The 15,422-nt window shown below is 42.9% G+C and overlaps 1 protein-coding gene across 4 annotated transcripts in view; it reads right to left on the bottom strand.

The window, feature by feature from the left end:
* Positions 1-15,422, bottom strand: part of LOC116942653 (uncharacterized) — a 179,357-nt gene that overhangs the window by 160,118 nt on the left and 3,817 nt on the right. For all 4 annotated transcript variants that reach the window (XM_032954834.2, XM_032954835.2, XM_076067281.1 and 1 more), the window contains exons 2-4: positions 14,125-14,217; positions 8,229-8,822; positions 5,035-5,100 (exon numbers count right to left, since the gene is read on the bottom strand). In XM_032954834.2, the coding sequence (XP_032810725.2) occupies positions 5,035-5,100; positions 8,229-8,822; positions 14,125-14,206 (742 nt within the window). In that variant the 5' untranslated portion in view covers positions 14,207-14,217. The remainder of the gene's footprint in view (positions 1-5,034; positions 5,101-8,228; positions 8,823-14,124; positions 14,218-15,422) is intronic.

The following is a 15,422-nucleotide window of genomic DNA, read 5'->3' as shown; positions in this document are numbered from 1 at the left end:
CATGGGGAGACAACCATCTGAGGACCCAATCAAAACCATCACCTTGCCATACATAGCAGGTGTTACCAAAAATATTTCCAAAATCTTAAACATAAGATCCAGGTCCGATTCAATACAGTACACAAAATCCGTGATTTGATCCCATCTGTGAAGGATGTCATTCCTGACATGCAATACCCTGGTGTCTACAAACTAAGTTGTGTTTGCGGCAGCAGTTACATTTGGGAAACGAAACGACATGTCTCGGACCATGTTCGCGAACACAAGGCAGATTTGAAACATGGTAGAACCAATACCTCTGCCATAGCTGATCATTGTTATAACGCAGTGGGCTCGCATGACATTGTTTTTTCCGAGACCAAGGTACTCTGCAAAACCTTCGGGCTACCATCAAAGTTTTTTCCATGAAGCCATCCAGATATATAAATACAGAGATAATTTCAACCGAGAAGATGGGTATAAACTGAGCAATCGTTGGAAGGACGTTATTAACCAAGCAAAGTCGTAACTTGCTGTGATGGTTACATTCTTCCCTGTCGGTTATCTGTTATCTCCGACTCTCTGAGTTGCATTGCCCTGTTAGGTGCCTCTGCATTAACGGGCTGGGGTCTCACTAACATGGACACCTCCGCTCCCTTAGCCTCGATGTATCGATGGTTCTGGCTGTATGATGGGCTGTGTGTCTCACTGGCACGACCACCGTTGCGGTGGTTCTCTTGCGTGGATGCGCTTGCCTCTCACAGCACAGTTGGCAGAGCTGCAGCTTGTGTTACACATAAACATGACTTTAACTTGCTAATCCCCCCAATCTCTCTGTCTAAACTCTCCCATCAACATAGTGCTAATCTCCCATTAACACTGCTGTTGTGTGCATATGTGGGGATGGTGCTCCTGTGTGGCGACGGAAGCTCATTTCATGCTAATCTCTCTCCCTAATCTCTCTCTCCCTAATCTCCCCCATTAACACAACTGACGTGCTTGCATCCGGGGATGGAATTCCTTTCCAGCTCAGACCCCGCCTGCTTGCCCTTCGCCACATATATAACCTTATTGTAACAGCTCTCTCGCTGGTTCAGCAGTTGCACAGCTGGATTATTATTTTTTCCACCTGAGGACGACCGCTTGTGTTGCAATCGAAACGTCGTGATATATATTTTTTTATTTTATTTTTCTACCTACGTGACTTTACCGAAAGAACCAAAGAGTATAGCAATTTTTAGGAAATTATATCACATACTCTCTGATGTCTGCTTTATAAACAAGTGTGCATTATGGCATTTCTACATAGGGAAAACATTGTGCGACTGTGGAAATCCATCCATTGGCTCTACCAATTGGCCAAATGGCAGGAATGCTAATGTACAGAACCTTCCAATGCAGCCACTTATGTAGTGGGTACAGATGGAGGCTTAGGCTTACTATTGGAGGCAACACATTTATTAACTTAACAAAAACACTATTAACACCAACACTATTAACACAAAGGGGTAACTGCCCCTTTACCAGATAACCTATGGTGGTGGACCACCAGGCTAGCTACCCTAACACTCGCAGTTAACTACAGCGGACCGGACCGCAACTCGGGTGCGGGTCCGTGTGTTGCAGACTCCTCTTCCGGCGTAGAATTTAGATTTCTTCATGAAGACAACAGCAGCCAGTTCCACTGGCAGGGCTCGCTCCACCCTTAGCCACGACCCCACTTCTCGAACTCTCGAGGAGGATATCCACTGGACATTTGGTCCCCGGGTAGACACCTCCTGCACGTGTCCTGCGGGGTCAACCAGAGTGCCATGTCCCCCTGCAACCTTGTTCCAAGGCCGGCACTCTCGTCCCCTATCCTGTAGGGGCTGGCACTGCACGTAGAGCAGGGTGCCATCCTTGATTGTCGGACAGTGCTGCCCGAACCCCGCTAGGGCCGGTACTGCATCCCCCTTCAGTGGTGTCCCTGGTGGCAATATGGTGCATGGCGTGCCTTTCCCAGGCGACATCTAGCGATGTCGCTACATGAGTGTAGCCACATCGCTGCACGTCGTTGTGTGTGTGTGGCCAGCCTGGCAAAGACACGCCACACAATGGACTACGAGCACGGACTGACGGCAACCAGTGGCACCCTAAGCTGGGTGCAATGCCAGCCCTAGAGGATAGGGTGCTGGGGGGTGCCAGCTTCGGGAACGGGGTTCCACGGGGCCATGGCACTCTGGTTGACCTCGGAGGACACGTGACCGGGGGCGTCCACTCGGGGGACCCCACAAAAGGGGGGCTGGGGGGACCACGTGTCAAAGCGAGAGCCTCCTAAATGGTTCGAGAAGGGGGCCATGGCTAGGGGCGGAGCGAGCCCCGCCACGGGGATTAAAAGCCAGTCTCCCAGTGGGACCGGCTGCTGTTGTGATCCTGAAGACTCTACGTACTGCCTCCACCTCAAGACAAGACCAACCCAAGACCCGGACCGAAGCTGGGGTTCCCGTCTATTGTAGCTACTCCCCGTGTAGCTAGTGTAGTTAGCCCGGTGGACCACCACCCTAGGTTAACATCTGGTAAAGGGGCAGTTACCCCTTTGTGTTAGTACGTTGGTTAATAAATGTATTGCCTCCAACCCGTATGTCTGAGTGTCCGTTTGTGCCCACTACAATTATATTAAATATAAGACAGTCAAAAGCCAAAGTAAAGTCAAGCTTTTCATATCAGGTATGCTTGTTAATTCACATTTTGGTGATACACAGTTTTATAAGTGAAATACGTAATGTTTATAGGGTAAGCATGCATTAATTTCTAGACATGGAACATTTTACTGTGGGTTTGCCATACCACAGTACAGTTAAAAATCAACAAATGCAATTTTTTTAGTGGGGACTGGGTGGTTTATGCGGTTAATGTCAATGTCCATACAACGAATGAGCATGGCTGATATTGTGGGTTAAAATTCACGCTCTGTTCTAAAGTGAAGTAAGTTAATATTATTAGCACAGCTATTGATGACCATACAAAGAACAATGTGTACTATTTGCTTTTTAAACATCATTATGTAATTTAACTACTTCTGTTACTGCACAGCATAATATCGCACTTTATATTACGTGGTAAGATAGATCCTCGAATGATGACAGGTGACAAACCATTTAACTTTCAGACAGTTTACTGATGTGAAATTCAACTTCGTGGGTTATATAATATTAAATTATGCAGTCTGTGCCAAGCTACTTACAGCATAAATATGATACAATTGGAGAAACACAAACATGGGTATGCATGAAACAAAGTAATAATAGATAATGCTACGCCATCCAGGGGTGCCTTGAGTGATGCGATTCTGTGAGCTATGGCATTTGTAGATAAACGTGTGGCTTTTCTACAAAGAACTGCTGCTGGATTGAAATGGCAGATATACTTTTGCCAAATGTGGTATCAAGTTTGGCAACGTCAGTGGCATCACCTGACATTTTACGGTAGTGGATCGGTCGCGTAGTGGTTAGTGCACTGCACTCTGAACTCGGTCACCTGAATTCCATACTGGGCCACGGTTAATATCCATGGCGGGTGGTATTATGATCTGGTCCTGCTCCCCACCTCCCTTCAGTGACCTGCACTGACCAGCGTGGTGAAGTATGTTTTTTTGGCTTTTCATCGAACAAAGACAGTCACTCCATCGCGCACTTTCAGATGTGCTTCTGCCACCATCTGGAATGCTCTTCCGATATTAAGCAGCAACTGGAGCTATGCAATTTGAAATCTAGATTGAAAACTCCCTTCTTTAGAACCGCTTTTTGTGTTGAATTTGTTGTCCTTCCCCCGCAAAGGAAGTTAAAAATACATACATACAACCCCCATGATGGACACAGCATTGCGAGGGCCTTCATTAAGAACTTGGAAGATAAAAAAACGTAAAAGGCTTTACCATTGCTGTAAATAATACAGGTGTTAAGATAATCTAGGATTGAAGCTTTTGTGACTGCAGGAATTACTATACTTATTGGTTATTTGGGTAAAGTCACGTATGTAGACGTTTCGAATGCAACACCAGCGCTCGTCCTCAGGTGAAAATGGCGTTTGTGCTGCGTTCGAAACGTTGTGATTTTTTTTATTTTAATTTTATTTCTACATACGTGACTTTACCGAAAGAACCAATGAGTGTTAAGATATTCAAACACCAAAGCGACATCTATTGCAAGGCATCAAAATGGGTCCCAGAAATAGAACTGCTCAACCCGAGCTATTAATGCTTTGACATTTGTAGCGCCATTGTGCTGTTCGTCTGTTGGCGTTCTCTGGTCTAACACTGGTAGTGAGACAATGCCTTAAAGGAGGCTGTCTCTGGTGAAGGAGAATCCCTTTCAAAAACAGTTCGTACATTATCAAAGCATATTTGTTTGAATGTTTTACCAAAAGCATGTGTGGGTATCTGTTTGGTGTCTGTTTGGTGTTTGAACATCTTAACACCTGTATTATTTTCAGAAAGGGTAAAGCCTATTATTTGTTCATCTGTTGGTAGATCATGGATGAATGTTGGGTCTGCACAAAGCATGAATGATCTCTTTAATAAAGGCAATGGATTCACCTACAGGTTTCACTCTTTACGCGGCTTTCGATTTGTGCGATTTCGCTTCTGTGTGGCTTTGCTATTTCTACCCAAAAGTTGTTCTATGTAGTTTGAATTCCCTCATCTGTGACTATACGGTCGGACGTAGGACAATATTGTGTGAACCGTGCGTGCCACTCGGCAGGCAGCTGCCTCCTCGTGCGGTTCTGCTTTGTGCGCAGGATTGGAATACATCTGCTATCACATAGAGCGAGGAACACATGTACAATGATAATGCCACCCATTCCATAAAAGCAGATTAGGTTGTAATGAAGGAAACCAATTGGATGCATAAAATGAATTTGAGCCCCCACAAGCAGTTTCAAAGCAGAGTGCCAAGCAGTGTAAAGTATTCTTCATTAAATAAAGTGTAGAAAAAAACTGAAAATGTTTAGCAACACATATGAGTATCAATTTTTACCACATGCAAGCAGTTTCAATACTGCCTGTATTGTTCTCACCTGGAATGTCAATGCGCTTCCCTGAGCCTCTCTGTTTCTCGATCTGGTAACTTGGGCACACCACGTCTGGCAAGGGAAAAAAAAACATAAATGGCTGTTAATGCACAATGATTCCAATAGCAGCAACATAACATTCAACAGTTTATTGAACAATGCTAGAAAGGCGAAGCATTTATCACCAACGTGCACGTACAATGCGACCTAGGCAGATGAAAATATGAGCACATCACGCCTTCCGAAATGTTTAGTGTATCTGAAAAGACAAAGCCATGATATATACATGCACAGGAGATTGTTTATCCACGCCAGGGGTGCTGCGCTTTTCCACACATAATAAGGCAGGGCAAATAAACCTACATTTAATATTCTGAGAAATTGTACGTCGCCAAATAAAGCGAAAACACGAAATTGTGTTGACCCCATAACATCTCGCCATGGTAGCGATATGTTAACTACCTCACCTAGTATACAGCAGGTCATCGGTTCGATCCAGACCCTGGCGTCTGTATATTTGGAGTTTGCACGTTCTCCCCGTGGTCGCGTTGTTTTTTTTCCAGATCCTCCGTTTTTTTTCCCTCCCAATAAAGAATAACATTTCCACGTGATAAGCCACTTCATTGAGCTATCATTTGTGGCCAGGTCGCTTCTGAAAAAGAGCTACATAGCTCAGTGAGCCTTAATTGGTAAAATGCAAACAGTTAAAATAGAAGTCAGTTAATTTTGCTACACTGGAGGATCAAGTTTAACTATGGGTGGCTGCCCTGGTTCAAACCCAGGCTCTCAGTGGTTTTGGGTTCAGTGCTTGGAGCCTGCCACTCACCCCTCGGCACTTTTGATTTTAGACACAAAAAGTTACCGTATACGTTTTTGCTGAAGACTTTTGCTTGTTTGTAATGTGCCTAATTTAGAGTGGTACATTTGGTTTCAGAATACTCATTATCAACTTAAGCTCGAGATGTCACGAATGATTATCGCTTCACAAAGAATAAACTCTGTAGCATTGGAACTGAGCAAAACAAGCCTGCATAAAATCTAATGTAGAACATTATGCGTAAACGCTTTTGATTCCCGCAATGTTCTCCATTTAACATGGAACATTGTGACAAATGACATGGCGATAATTTCCACTGGTTAAGCGTTTCACAAAAATGCTGTTTCAATGAGCAGTCACCTCTAAATTGTTCGTGCAGCTTGGTTGGGAGTGTCATAATAATTTAAAACAAGATTTAAGAATAAAATTAAACATGAGAGGACGCCTCACACCGAGTGTTGGACTAACACATTCTGTTGAGTTCACAAGGGATAACTGCTCCCTCTATTCCATCACACAAACATTTCATCATCTGCAAAGCGGACTCAATATATTATACATTTAGTTTGTCTCCACTGGGAGTAACAATACCGTGTATTTGTATGCTACTGCATACATGATTTTACACACAAACGAGAGATATATTTTTTTAAATACATAAATGTTTGTAGGGGGAATATAAACAAAATGAAGATGATTATAGAATCGATATATTATTTATTTTCGTATTGATGCTTAACAACTCAGGTTGAAATCGTTAATGCGTTAGCTCTATCCACCTATCTGCCCATCTATTCCCTGCAACATAATGATAACGCCAGTGAAAAGAGGATCCATTATGAATTAAATGTGTAGTTTAAAGTTGCCTTGCTATATGGGACTTGCCCTATATAAAAGCAGGCAAATTGATACTTGGCGATGAAAAACCAACAACAATGAGTAAGCCTTTTCAGCCAAGGTGATGACCTCACATGCCATGTACGCGCTTGCCTCACCGAAGTGTAAATTTTGCTTGACATACACTCGTGACGTCGCACGTCACTTTCAGAGCGACATCGATTAATTATGCAACTTGGAAGGTAACTTATTATTATTACTAAACAAATACTATACTTCGGAAGACAAACACATGTTGGAAATACATCAATACTGATCTAGAGCCTTTATATATGTAGCACTTTCACGTGCTTGGGAATTGACAGAGCTGTCACCATATGGAACAAAACGCTTTCTTGCACAAATGAGTGCTAAATAAATAACAGCCTAACAGTGTATACACAAACGTTGGCTGCAAGAGGAAAACATCAGACATCCAGCAAACGTTGCGTTGCGTGATTGTATCATCATTATTGGACATATTCCATACAAAGGTTTGTGATGGCCACCAGCTTAAAATAGCAGAGATTGTGGCATTTTTTATTGAAGCAGACAGATGAAGAACCAACTTCATGCCAATTTCATCCTTATTATGATTCGTCAGTACAGGATAGTCACCATTCCCTCCTGCGGCCAGTTGTGACTGAGGGGCTCGAGTTCCCCAACCGTCTCTCGACATTGTGGAGCTTGGTTAGGCATGGCCTCAGTGAAACATAAACAACACTGGTGTGTTTCACCATGTAAATATAACGTAACATTCAGGGCCATCAGCCTATGGCTATTCTGAACCGGTCTTTTTCCAACAGAATGTTTAAGCAGTCAAACTCCAATTGTCATCACCATACCCAATCTTGCTTTGGCTTCTAAGAGTGAGCCAGTGTATATACATTTCGAATTGATGCATATGGTAGTGCATGTGGCTCCATTTCTAAAACTTCACCGTGTAACTGGTTATAAGCATGATGTGTATTATTTACACTAGACAATAACGAATTACATATATAAATACTCAAATATATAAATGAATATAGTATAAATGCAAACATATGAATTGATACTAAATTACATGCCATTGTCAATACATTCTGGATGAAGGCCTCACCACACTGTGCGAGTCATCAGGGCCATTTGACCATACCTCAACACGCTGGTCATTGCAGGTTGATGAAGGGGACACTCAGGACTGGTTCTGATATCACTTGCCACTGATGTTAGCTGTGGCCAGGGATCAAACTCAGATAGCAAGGTTCATAGTGCTATGACTGAATGGCTGTGCCAAGGCTACATTACCGTTTTACGAGATTGATTTTTGTTTCAAAGATCTGACGAATTGAATTGCAATTTGCAATGAATGAATCAACGATGCACGTTATAGCTGCACGTTTAACAAACCCATTCGAAAAACGCTCCATATAACTGAAATCTCACGGAAACGGATTGCCAAAGTAAAGTTCCTAAACTTTGCAAACTATCGCGCCAAAACGGGCAGGGAAAAAAAGGGCCTCACTTTCACAGAGCTTCTGACGAAGGACGCTGGTGACCCTTTGCAGCGAACCGAAATCCTCGACGTGTAAGATGTGCCCGGAGTCGGGGTCGCTGGCCATCGCCTCCATCTCCTCCTTGAGCACGTCCCCGACGCCCACCACGAACACGCGCACGGCGGCGGCGACCGCGGCTTGCGCGCCTCGCGCCACCTCCGCCGCGGCGCCGCGGCTCTTGCCGCTCGTCACCAGCACGGCCACCCGCTGAGGGCCAGCCGAGCCTAGGGCCCGGCCCCGCGAGAAGCTGTGCTTGGCGACGTACACGAGGGCCGCCCCGGCTCGAGCCGAGGCCGTCGCGCCAGGAGTCACGGCGCCGCCCTGGTAGCGGACGTTGCGCACCGCCTTGCGGATGCCCTCTCGTCCAAAGGAGCTGCCGAGGCGAAACGCCGTGTGCGGAGCGTCGTCAAACCACACCATCCCCACGCGCGTTTTGTTCTTGCCCGTCTCCAGCCCGCCGATGAAGTCGGAGACCCACAGACGTGCTTTGGAGAAGTTCTCGGGGCCAACATTAGGAGAACCGTCCAGGACAAACACCAGGTCGTAGTGGAGGTCTCTACATCCTACACGCAACGTAAAAATGGTGAAGGAAATTGAGCTTCAGTGCAGTTGTGTATATACAACGATCGGCAATATCACATCTCCTGATGGTGATTTCGCGTTGTATCGCGTGTTGTGTGGCGTGGTGTCTGATGTTTCGATCCACGTGCTGGGAGCGTCTTCTTGGAAGTTTTTCTTCCAGCACGGGTTCATGTGTGGCAAAACATTGAACGTCTTGCTGCACAATGTATGGTATGATTCAAAAATCACATCAGAGAGGTACAGAAATATAACCTTGAACATCTAGGCAGTCATAATATAATGTATTAAACACCAAGGCTTTCGAGTGAACGAAACATTAAGGTTTGTCACATGAATGTTTTGTTATTGGAATACACCTTACTAATTGACTGTGTCGGATAGAGGTGGCTTCACGGCATATTTACATTCACGTGTTCTAACTTTATGATTGATAATATTAGTTCAAATTGTATTTTTCCAAGCAATGGGGAAGCATTCATCTCTGTTGGAGGCTCTAAGCAAGTAATGCAAATTCCATATTCCCATGTTGGGGGCATTTCCTTCATATGTTGACTGAAAATTATTACTCACAAGGTGGTACTCACTTTTGAGAGCCTAGAGGGATACAGGGAAGATAACAAGCTGCTTAAATCTCCGACTGTGATTTGAAATTACCGACTTCCAATTGTGAGTATTGCAATCTAATCGCAGTGCCACCCAGACAGATATATTGATAATAATAATGATGTAAAATACTGCAATTACAATTGCACTGTTTTTCAAATACAATTATCCCCCGTATAGCCTTAACAGACTGCAGGGGAAAGTGCTGTTAGCGAGCACCTATGAAGGCTGGAACGGTACACGAGGGGGTGGGTGGCCAGCACCACGCCCGACCGCCTTTGTCTCCCCAGTGGCGATGTTTACACACCGCACCAGGTACTCATTTGAGGCTGAGTCGACCCAGGGGAGGCCCAGTACCGGTTCAGATAATCGTCACCGGTGTTGACTCTGAGCGAGAATCGAACCCGGGTCGCCAGGTTCATAGCGCAGCGCTCTAACCGCTATTCTACTGCTCCCACTGTTTTTAAAATCACACTCTCACAAGCATTGGCCATTTGTGCCTCTGTGATAGCAAGATGATTTGGGTCCTCCCCCATTGACAGTCATGATGGACATCTTGTGCTCACGCTGAGAAATGCCATGCTAATGGGACCAACCACAGCTTGATTCGGAGAGATAAAGGATGGAATGGGATTGCATTTAATTAATGTAAGTGTCACGTTAAACTAGTTTAAGATAGAATATTATTTGGGGATGCATTGTCCATCAGAGGAGGGCCAAAGCTGACAACCCGAAACAAGCTCTCGCTAACCGTAACAACCTCAACAACTTAATCTTTGGCTAAAGAAGCACAAACTGCTTTGTGTTGTCGACTTTGACAAACTGCTTGCACTTTATTTATCTTCATACCCAGGAGGGTTCACTATAACAGCTGCCGTTTAGTTCCCCCCCCCTCCTTATCTGATGGAACTTAATTCCATGCCTCCAGCATTTATGGTCACAAAGACAAGAATGCAGCTTCCATGCTAATCAAGTCACAATCGTACTACTGTACGTACAAGCATTGCAATGGCAGATGCGGCTTACATTCATAGCCACTTTACACATGTTGTAAGATAAATTTTACAAGGTAAAGGCGCAGCCTGCAATCGCTTTATAACTCCATTCGTGGCAGATGAGACCTCCACTACTCCACTACAGACGTCATGGAAGAGATGGGAGTAACTCACACTTTACTCCACCACACACCACCTGACGATCCACCGTGGTGTACCCATCTGTACTGCCAGAGGACAGTGGCAGTGTGATGGGGATTTAATGCAACGTTTCCATTTGCTTTCATTTGCCGCACCGTGAGATCAAGATCGAGCCGCGGGCCTCTGGATTGCAAGCCCAGTCCGCGCGAACCATGACACCACGGCGACATGCCAATGAAATTAACTTATAGGAAGGAATTCAAAACCCAGGCACGAGGCAGCTGCACTATTGCTAACGCCACAGTTGAGCTTGGTGTTTAGTTGTACAATCCGCGGCAGTCAAGTGTGTTTAATTTTTTTTTAAACCGAGATTACTGTGTATATGCACAAGTGCAGTACATTTGATATCCACTGCTGGATGAAGGCCTGCCAACACCGAGTGAGTCATATGGGGTTATTTGACCATACTTCACCATGCGGTACATGCGAAGGTCGGGAGCAAAGATTTGGTAACCTAGAAGTGAATTACAACAATGGGCATTGCTGAATTGCCCTGTGGTGCCCACAACATAGCCCTGCAAAAGCCTATAACACCCGTTTTTATAGATTGTGGTCACTAACCTCAAAATCCTGGCGATACTCTGCTTAGCTTCTGAGATTTCCGGGTGAATTGGTCTTAGGCTGTGCATATATTAAGGCGTAAGTAATGCATGTAGGTGATATTCTGAATATTAGGATTTAACATATAGCTCTATTATATTATTTGGGAGTTTCGGTAAAGTCACGTATAACAACTCTTTTTTACAACAAAACTACGACGTTTCGATTGCTTGTGTTGTGATCAAAACGTTGTAGTTTTTTATTCAATTTTTTTTGTTTTACGTGACTTTACCGAAAGACCCAATGAATATTAATTCATGCTGTCACGAAAGCATAAAGACAAGATTTCGCTATATTATTGTACATGGGGCTAATACCTTTAATACAACCATAAATATGTTCCAAATATGAATGCATTTCTGGAATAGGATTGAGATGGGACATTGCAATAAGCAATGCACATCAGGCAATATACATTTTTCGAATTTTTCATTATTGAGGAGGCCTGGTAGCTCAAGGGGTCAGAGCAGTGAGCTGGCACTGCTGAGATCCTGGGTTTGAATCTGGGCAGCCATCCGTGATTAAGCTACATCCTCAATTCCATCATATTTTTTTTAGTTTTCACTTCATTTGATAAATTTCCATCAATTCTGAGATTTTAAAGTGTCAGTTTGATTGCTTATTGATGGGCATTTCTCTGCAGCAGGACATGTGAGGAGGTGCACAGACCGTTCTTGTGGATAGAGATAATTTGGATATCAGATGTAGTTCTGTGATATCTACTTTTGTGGACCCATTCTCTAATATGAGGTGATGCACTGCTCTGCAAGGGCTAATATTGTATACTTTGTCCCATGACATGATGCCGTAAGCACAATTAGAATATTTTATTAAAAGACCAGAAAAAACCTTTTAATTATCGTAATACTTGACTAACCCCTGATACAATTGAACAGCATTTTAATTAATTTGACAAAGAGTAAAGGTACTGCTATAAACTGTGTATGTAATATGGGTCTAACGATTTGCACCCCTCACGATTGATTGAATTGTCATCAGTGAGGGTCGTAATTTGAAAAAAAATATCTATTTATATATTATTTTGGTTCATATATATGTTTTGGTTAATGTAGTGGCCTACAGTGGCTGGAAATGTCACCTGAACCCATTATGTGCAACACACTTAAAAAAAAACTAATCTTAAAACAAATCTTACACATTCAATGTAATGCATGTATTATAAGCTGAATTATCAATGTGAATTGATTCATTGGTGCACCACTGAAGCTCTAGAAAATAAATAATTGGATGCATTTTTCAATTCATGAAATGTTCTGCAATGATACTGTGTGACTCTGCCATAATGTTAATGCACATTTTCAGTACTCAGAATTTCGTGTAAATATGTAATGACACAAATAAATAAATATTATGAGTGTTTCTGTCCCGTTGTATAACAGGCCAATAATTGCATTCAATTGTTGTTTAACAGGAGTGCTCTTGCAAATAATATCTGGAAACACAGAATGATGTTTAACAATGCTTCTGATGAGACTCAGAAGGTCAAAACCAGTACAGAGTGTGCTTGCTTAAACAATTGCTGCTTGACAATATTGAGCTGAAAAGCCAGTAGGTTGATGGACGAACAGAGTTGTGATTATATATGCTATTAATTAAATTACGAGATAAATATATGAATAAGCGTGTACGAAGATATATAGGAAAGTCAATTAGAGTTTTGTTTTGCCTGCATTTGGAATGTTTTGCCAAATCCTCTTTAAGAAATATTGTTGAATCACTCGCAGTGCTGTACTTGAGAATATCACATCTGAAATTTACACAATAACTGTTGTTGAACGCTACGTAATAAAATATCAATCTATTGTTTTGTGCATTAGCAATTTTAGTTACTTTCTAAAAGTAATGGTTCATGTTTGATTTTAATGGTAACAGCAGTGGGAATCAATCTTTGCACTATGTTGCATTTCAATTATCTCACGATGAGAAAAACTTTAAAATGTTCCGGGTTATAGGCTATACAGACCTACAGTGTGCGTACGTGCCCACAAACCGTGGTATCACAATGAATAGTGCAATACACTTTCGATCCTAATGATCACACACTGGTGATACAACAGCATCAGCACATTCGTCAATCGCACCGCTTTAAAAGGGGGAAAAAAAAAACAGGCGACATTTTAGGCAATGGTCCTTTATCATAACATGTATTTTATTTTTAAGGTCACTGTGTTATTTAAAAATATGTTTGAGATTGTTGTTGTTGGTGCTTGTGGACCAATGGAAATGCAGCATCACCAAATCAATTGTGTATTTTTAAAGACAACAGCTGCAATACCGTGTGCTATGAAAATGGGCCATTGCTTGAATTGTTGCAAATATATATTTGTTTTCCTTTAAAGGGGGTGTAATAGGCAAATGAGTGCAGTAAGTTGTTAGAAAAAGTACAAAATGTGTTTTAATATTCCATTCTCAACGTGTATTGAATGCGATAAAATTGTTATAAAATTGTATGAAAATGTAATTAAAAGAGGAATGATTCTGGTTAACATACTTCAATGGTTTATTATTTTCCATTGGAACTTGTTCAGCACAGTGCGTTCCACCCAATTTTCTTAAAATAACACAAACTTTAAAGCCTTGGAATCCACTACTGGATAAAGGTCTCCCAACGCTATGTTAGTCTTGAGGATTTTTGACTATACTTCACTACTCTGGTCAATGCGGGTTGGTGTGAAGGACTATTTCAGATAACACTCGCCACTGATGTTAGCCATGGCCTGGAATCGAGCTCGGATAACCAGGTTGATAATGCAATGCACTAATCGCAGCACCACCACTACACCACAACATTTCCCCGTGAAATCATTGCAGCGTTATTGTCAGTGTATTAGCAAGCACGCAATCACACATCCGCACACATTACCAGCTCTTCCAGCTTTCGTCCGTTCTTCTAGAGATGCAATACATATCCAAAGCACAAGCCACACTCTGCGCAGGGCGATCATTTCTTACTGCCCTGCAAAACACGGAGGCACAGAGACAACTGGTTACGTCAACAAAACGTGAACGATGCAATCAGCTTCAAGCACATGCAGAGGAGACATGGGTGTCGCCTTTGAGTGATAGTTTGATTCATCTACGGCAAGGTAGAGCTTCTTGCGCTCTGAATTGTGCCCCTGGCGAAACGCAGCGAGACAGTGGCTGAATTCATTTTGCGCCTGCACTCTTCCAAGAAAACATTAACATTCCGCATTTCGGTAACTATGCGAACATGATTGTTTACCAAGTCTAAATTGAGTGAAAATGTAAACCTTGTTCAGACGTGCGGTGGTGGTGTGCGTGAATCACCATCGGCACTTTCTGAGCCAATCGTGAACAATCCATGCAGTTGTGGGGGAGGGAGAGATCAATTCACAGGACAACCACTGTTGACTTCCCACAAAATAGTATCTATTTTATTGACCCCAAAATGACATTGAGTAAAGTTGACCGGGAACTGTGACTTGTTACAACGTGTTTTCTAACTGCTGAGTCAAGTGTTTGACGACATAGAATGTAATGTTTTTTTTAAGCAATGACGTTGAGTACTATGCAACTTTGCCGATCTATTTATTTATTTAGACCATAAGGAATTGTTTAATTGGACAGATGCTACATCTGCTTCGGCTTGTTCATAGGTATGCCCGTTTAGAAGGTGTCAGGTAACCAGGGGCATTAGTCATGTAGCCCAGCAGTGCCCTTGAGTGATGCTCATAACGAACACAGATCGAACACGGATCCAACACGGCCAACGGGGGACCGCGCATCATTAAATTAAAAGGTGAGATTGATTTTCAACCCTCTGTCAATCCACTGCTGGATGAAGGCTTCCCACTTGGATTTTTTGCACACAGCGTTGGTGTACGGTGCTTTTTTCAGGAATATTTTGCTGTTTTTTTCATGGATTTTCTGTTTGCACAGTCACATAGTCACTTTAAGATGTTTTTTCTTGTTCGTGTTTTTGTTTTTTTGTTGTGGTTGCACCCGATTCAAGAGCCGAATGGCTTACAGGGCTATACCAAAATAAATAAACTGAAACGCCGGGGATTGTTTTCACCATACTTCACCATGCTGGTCATTGCTGCTCGGTGAAAGGGGGCCCAGAACCAGTTCTAGATGTCATTCGCCACTGATGTAAGTTGTGACTGGAATATAAAATTCGAATCTCCGGGTCTCACAGCA

This window comes from Petromyzon marinus, chromosome 15 (assembly GCF_048934315.1).
Source record: "Petromyzon marinus isolate PM22_M1 ecotype Great Lakes invasive population chromosome 15, UKy_Petmar_22M1.pri1.0, whole genome shotgun sequence".
Taxonomy (NCBI): domain Eukaryota; kingdom Metazoa; phylum Chordata; class Hyperoartia; order Petromyzontiformes; family Petromyzontidae; genus Petromyzon; species Petromyzon marinus.
The sequence above is the reverse complement of the archived record's forward strand: the minus strand, read 5'-3'. Positions and strand labels throughout refer to the sequence as shown.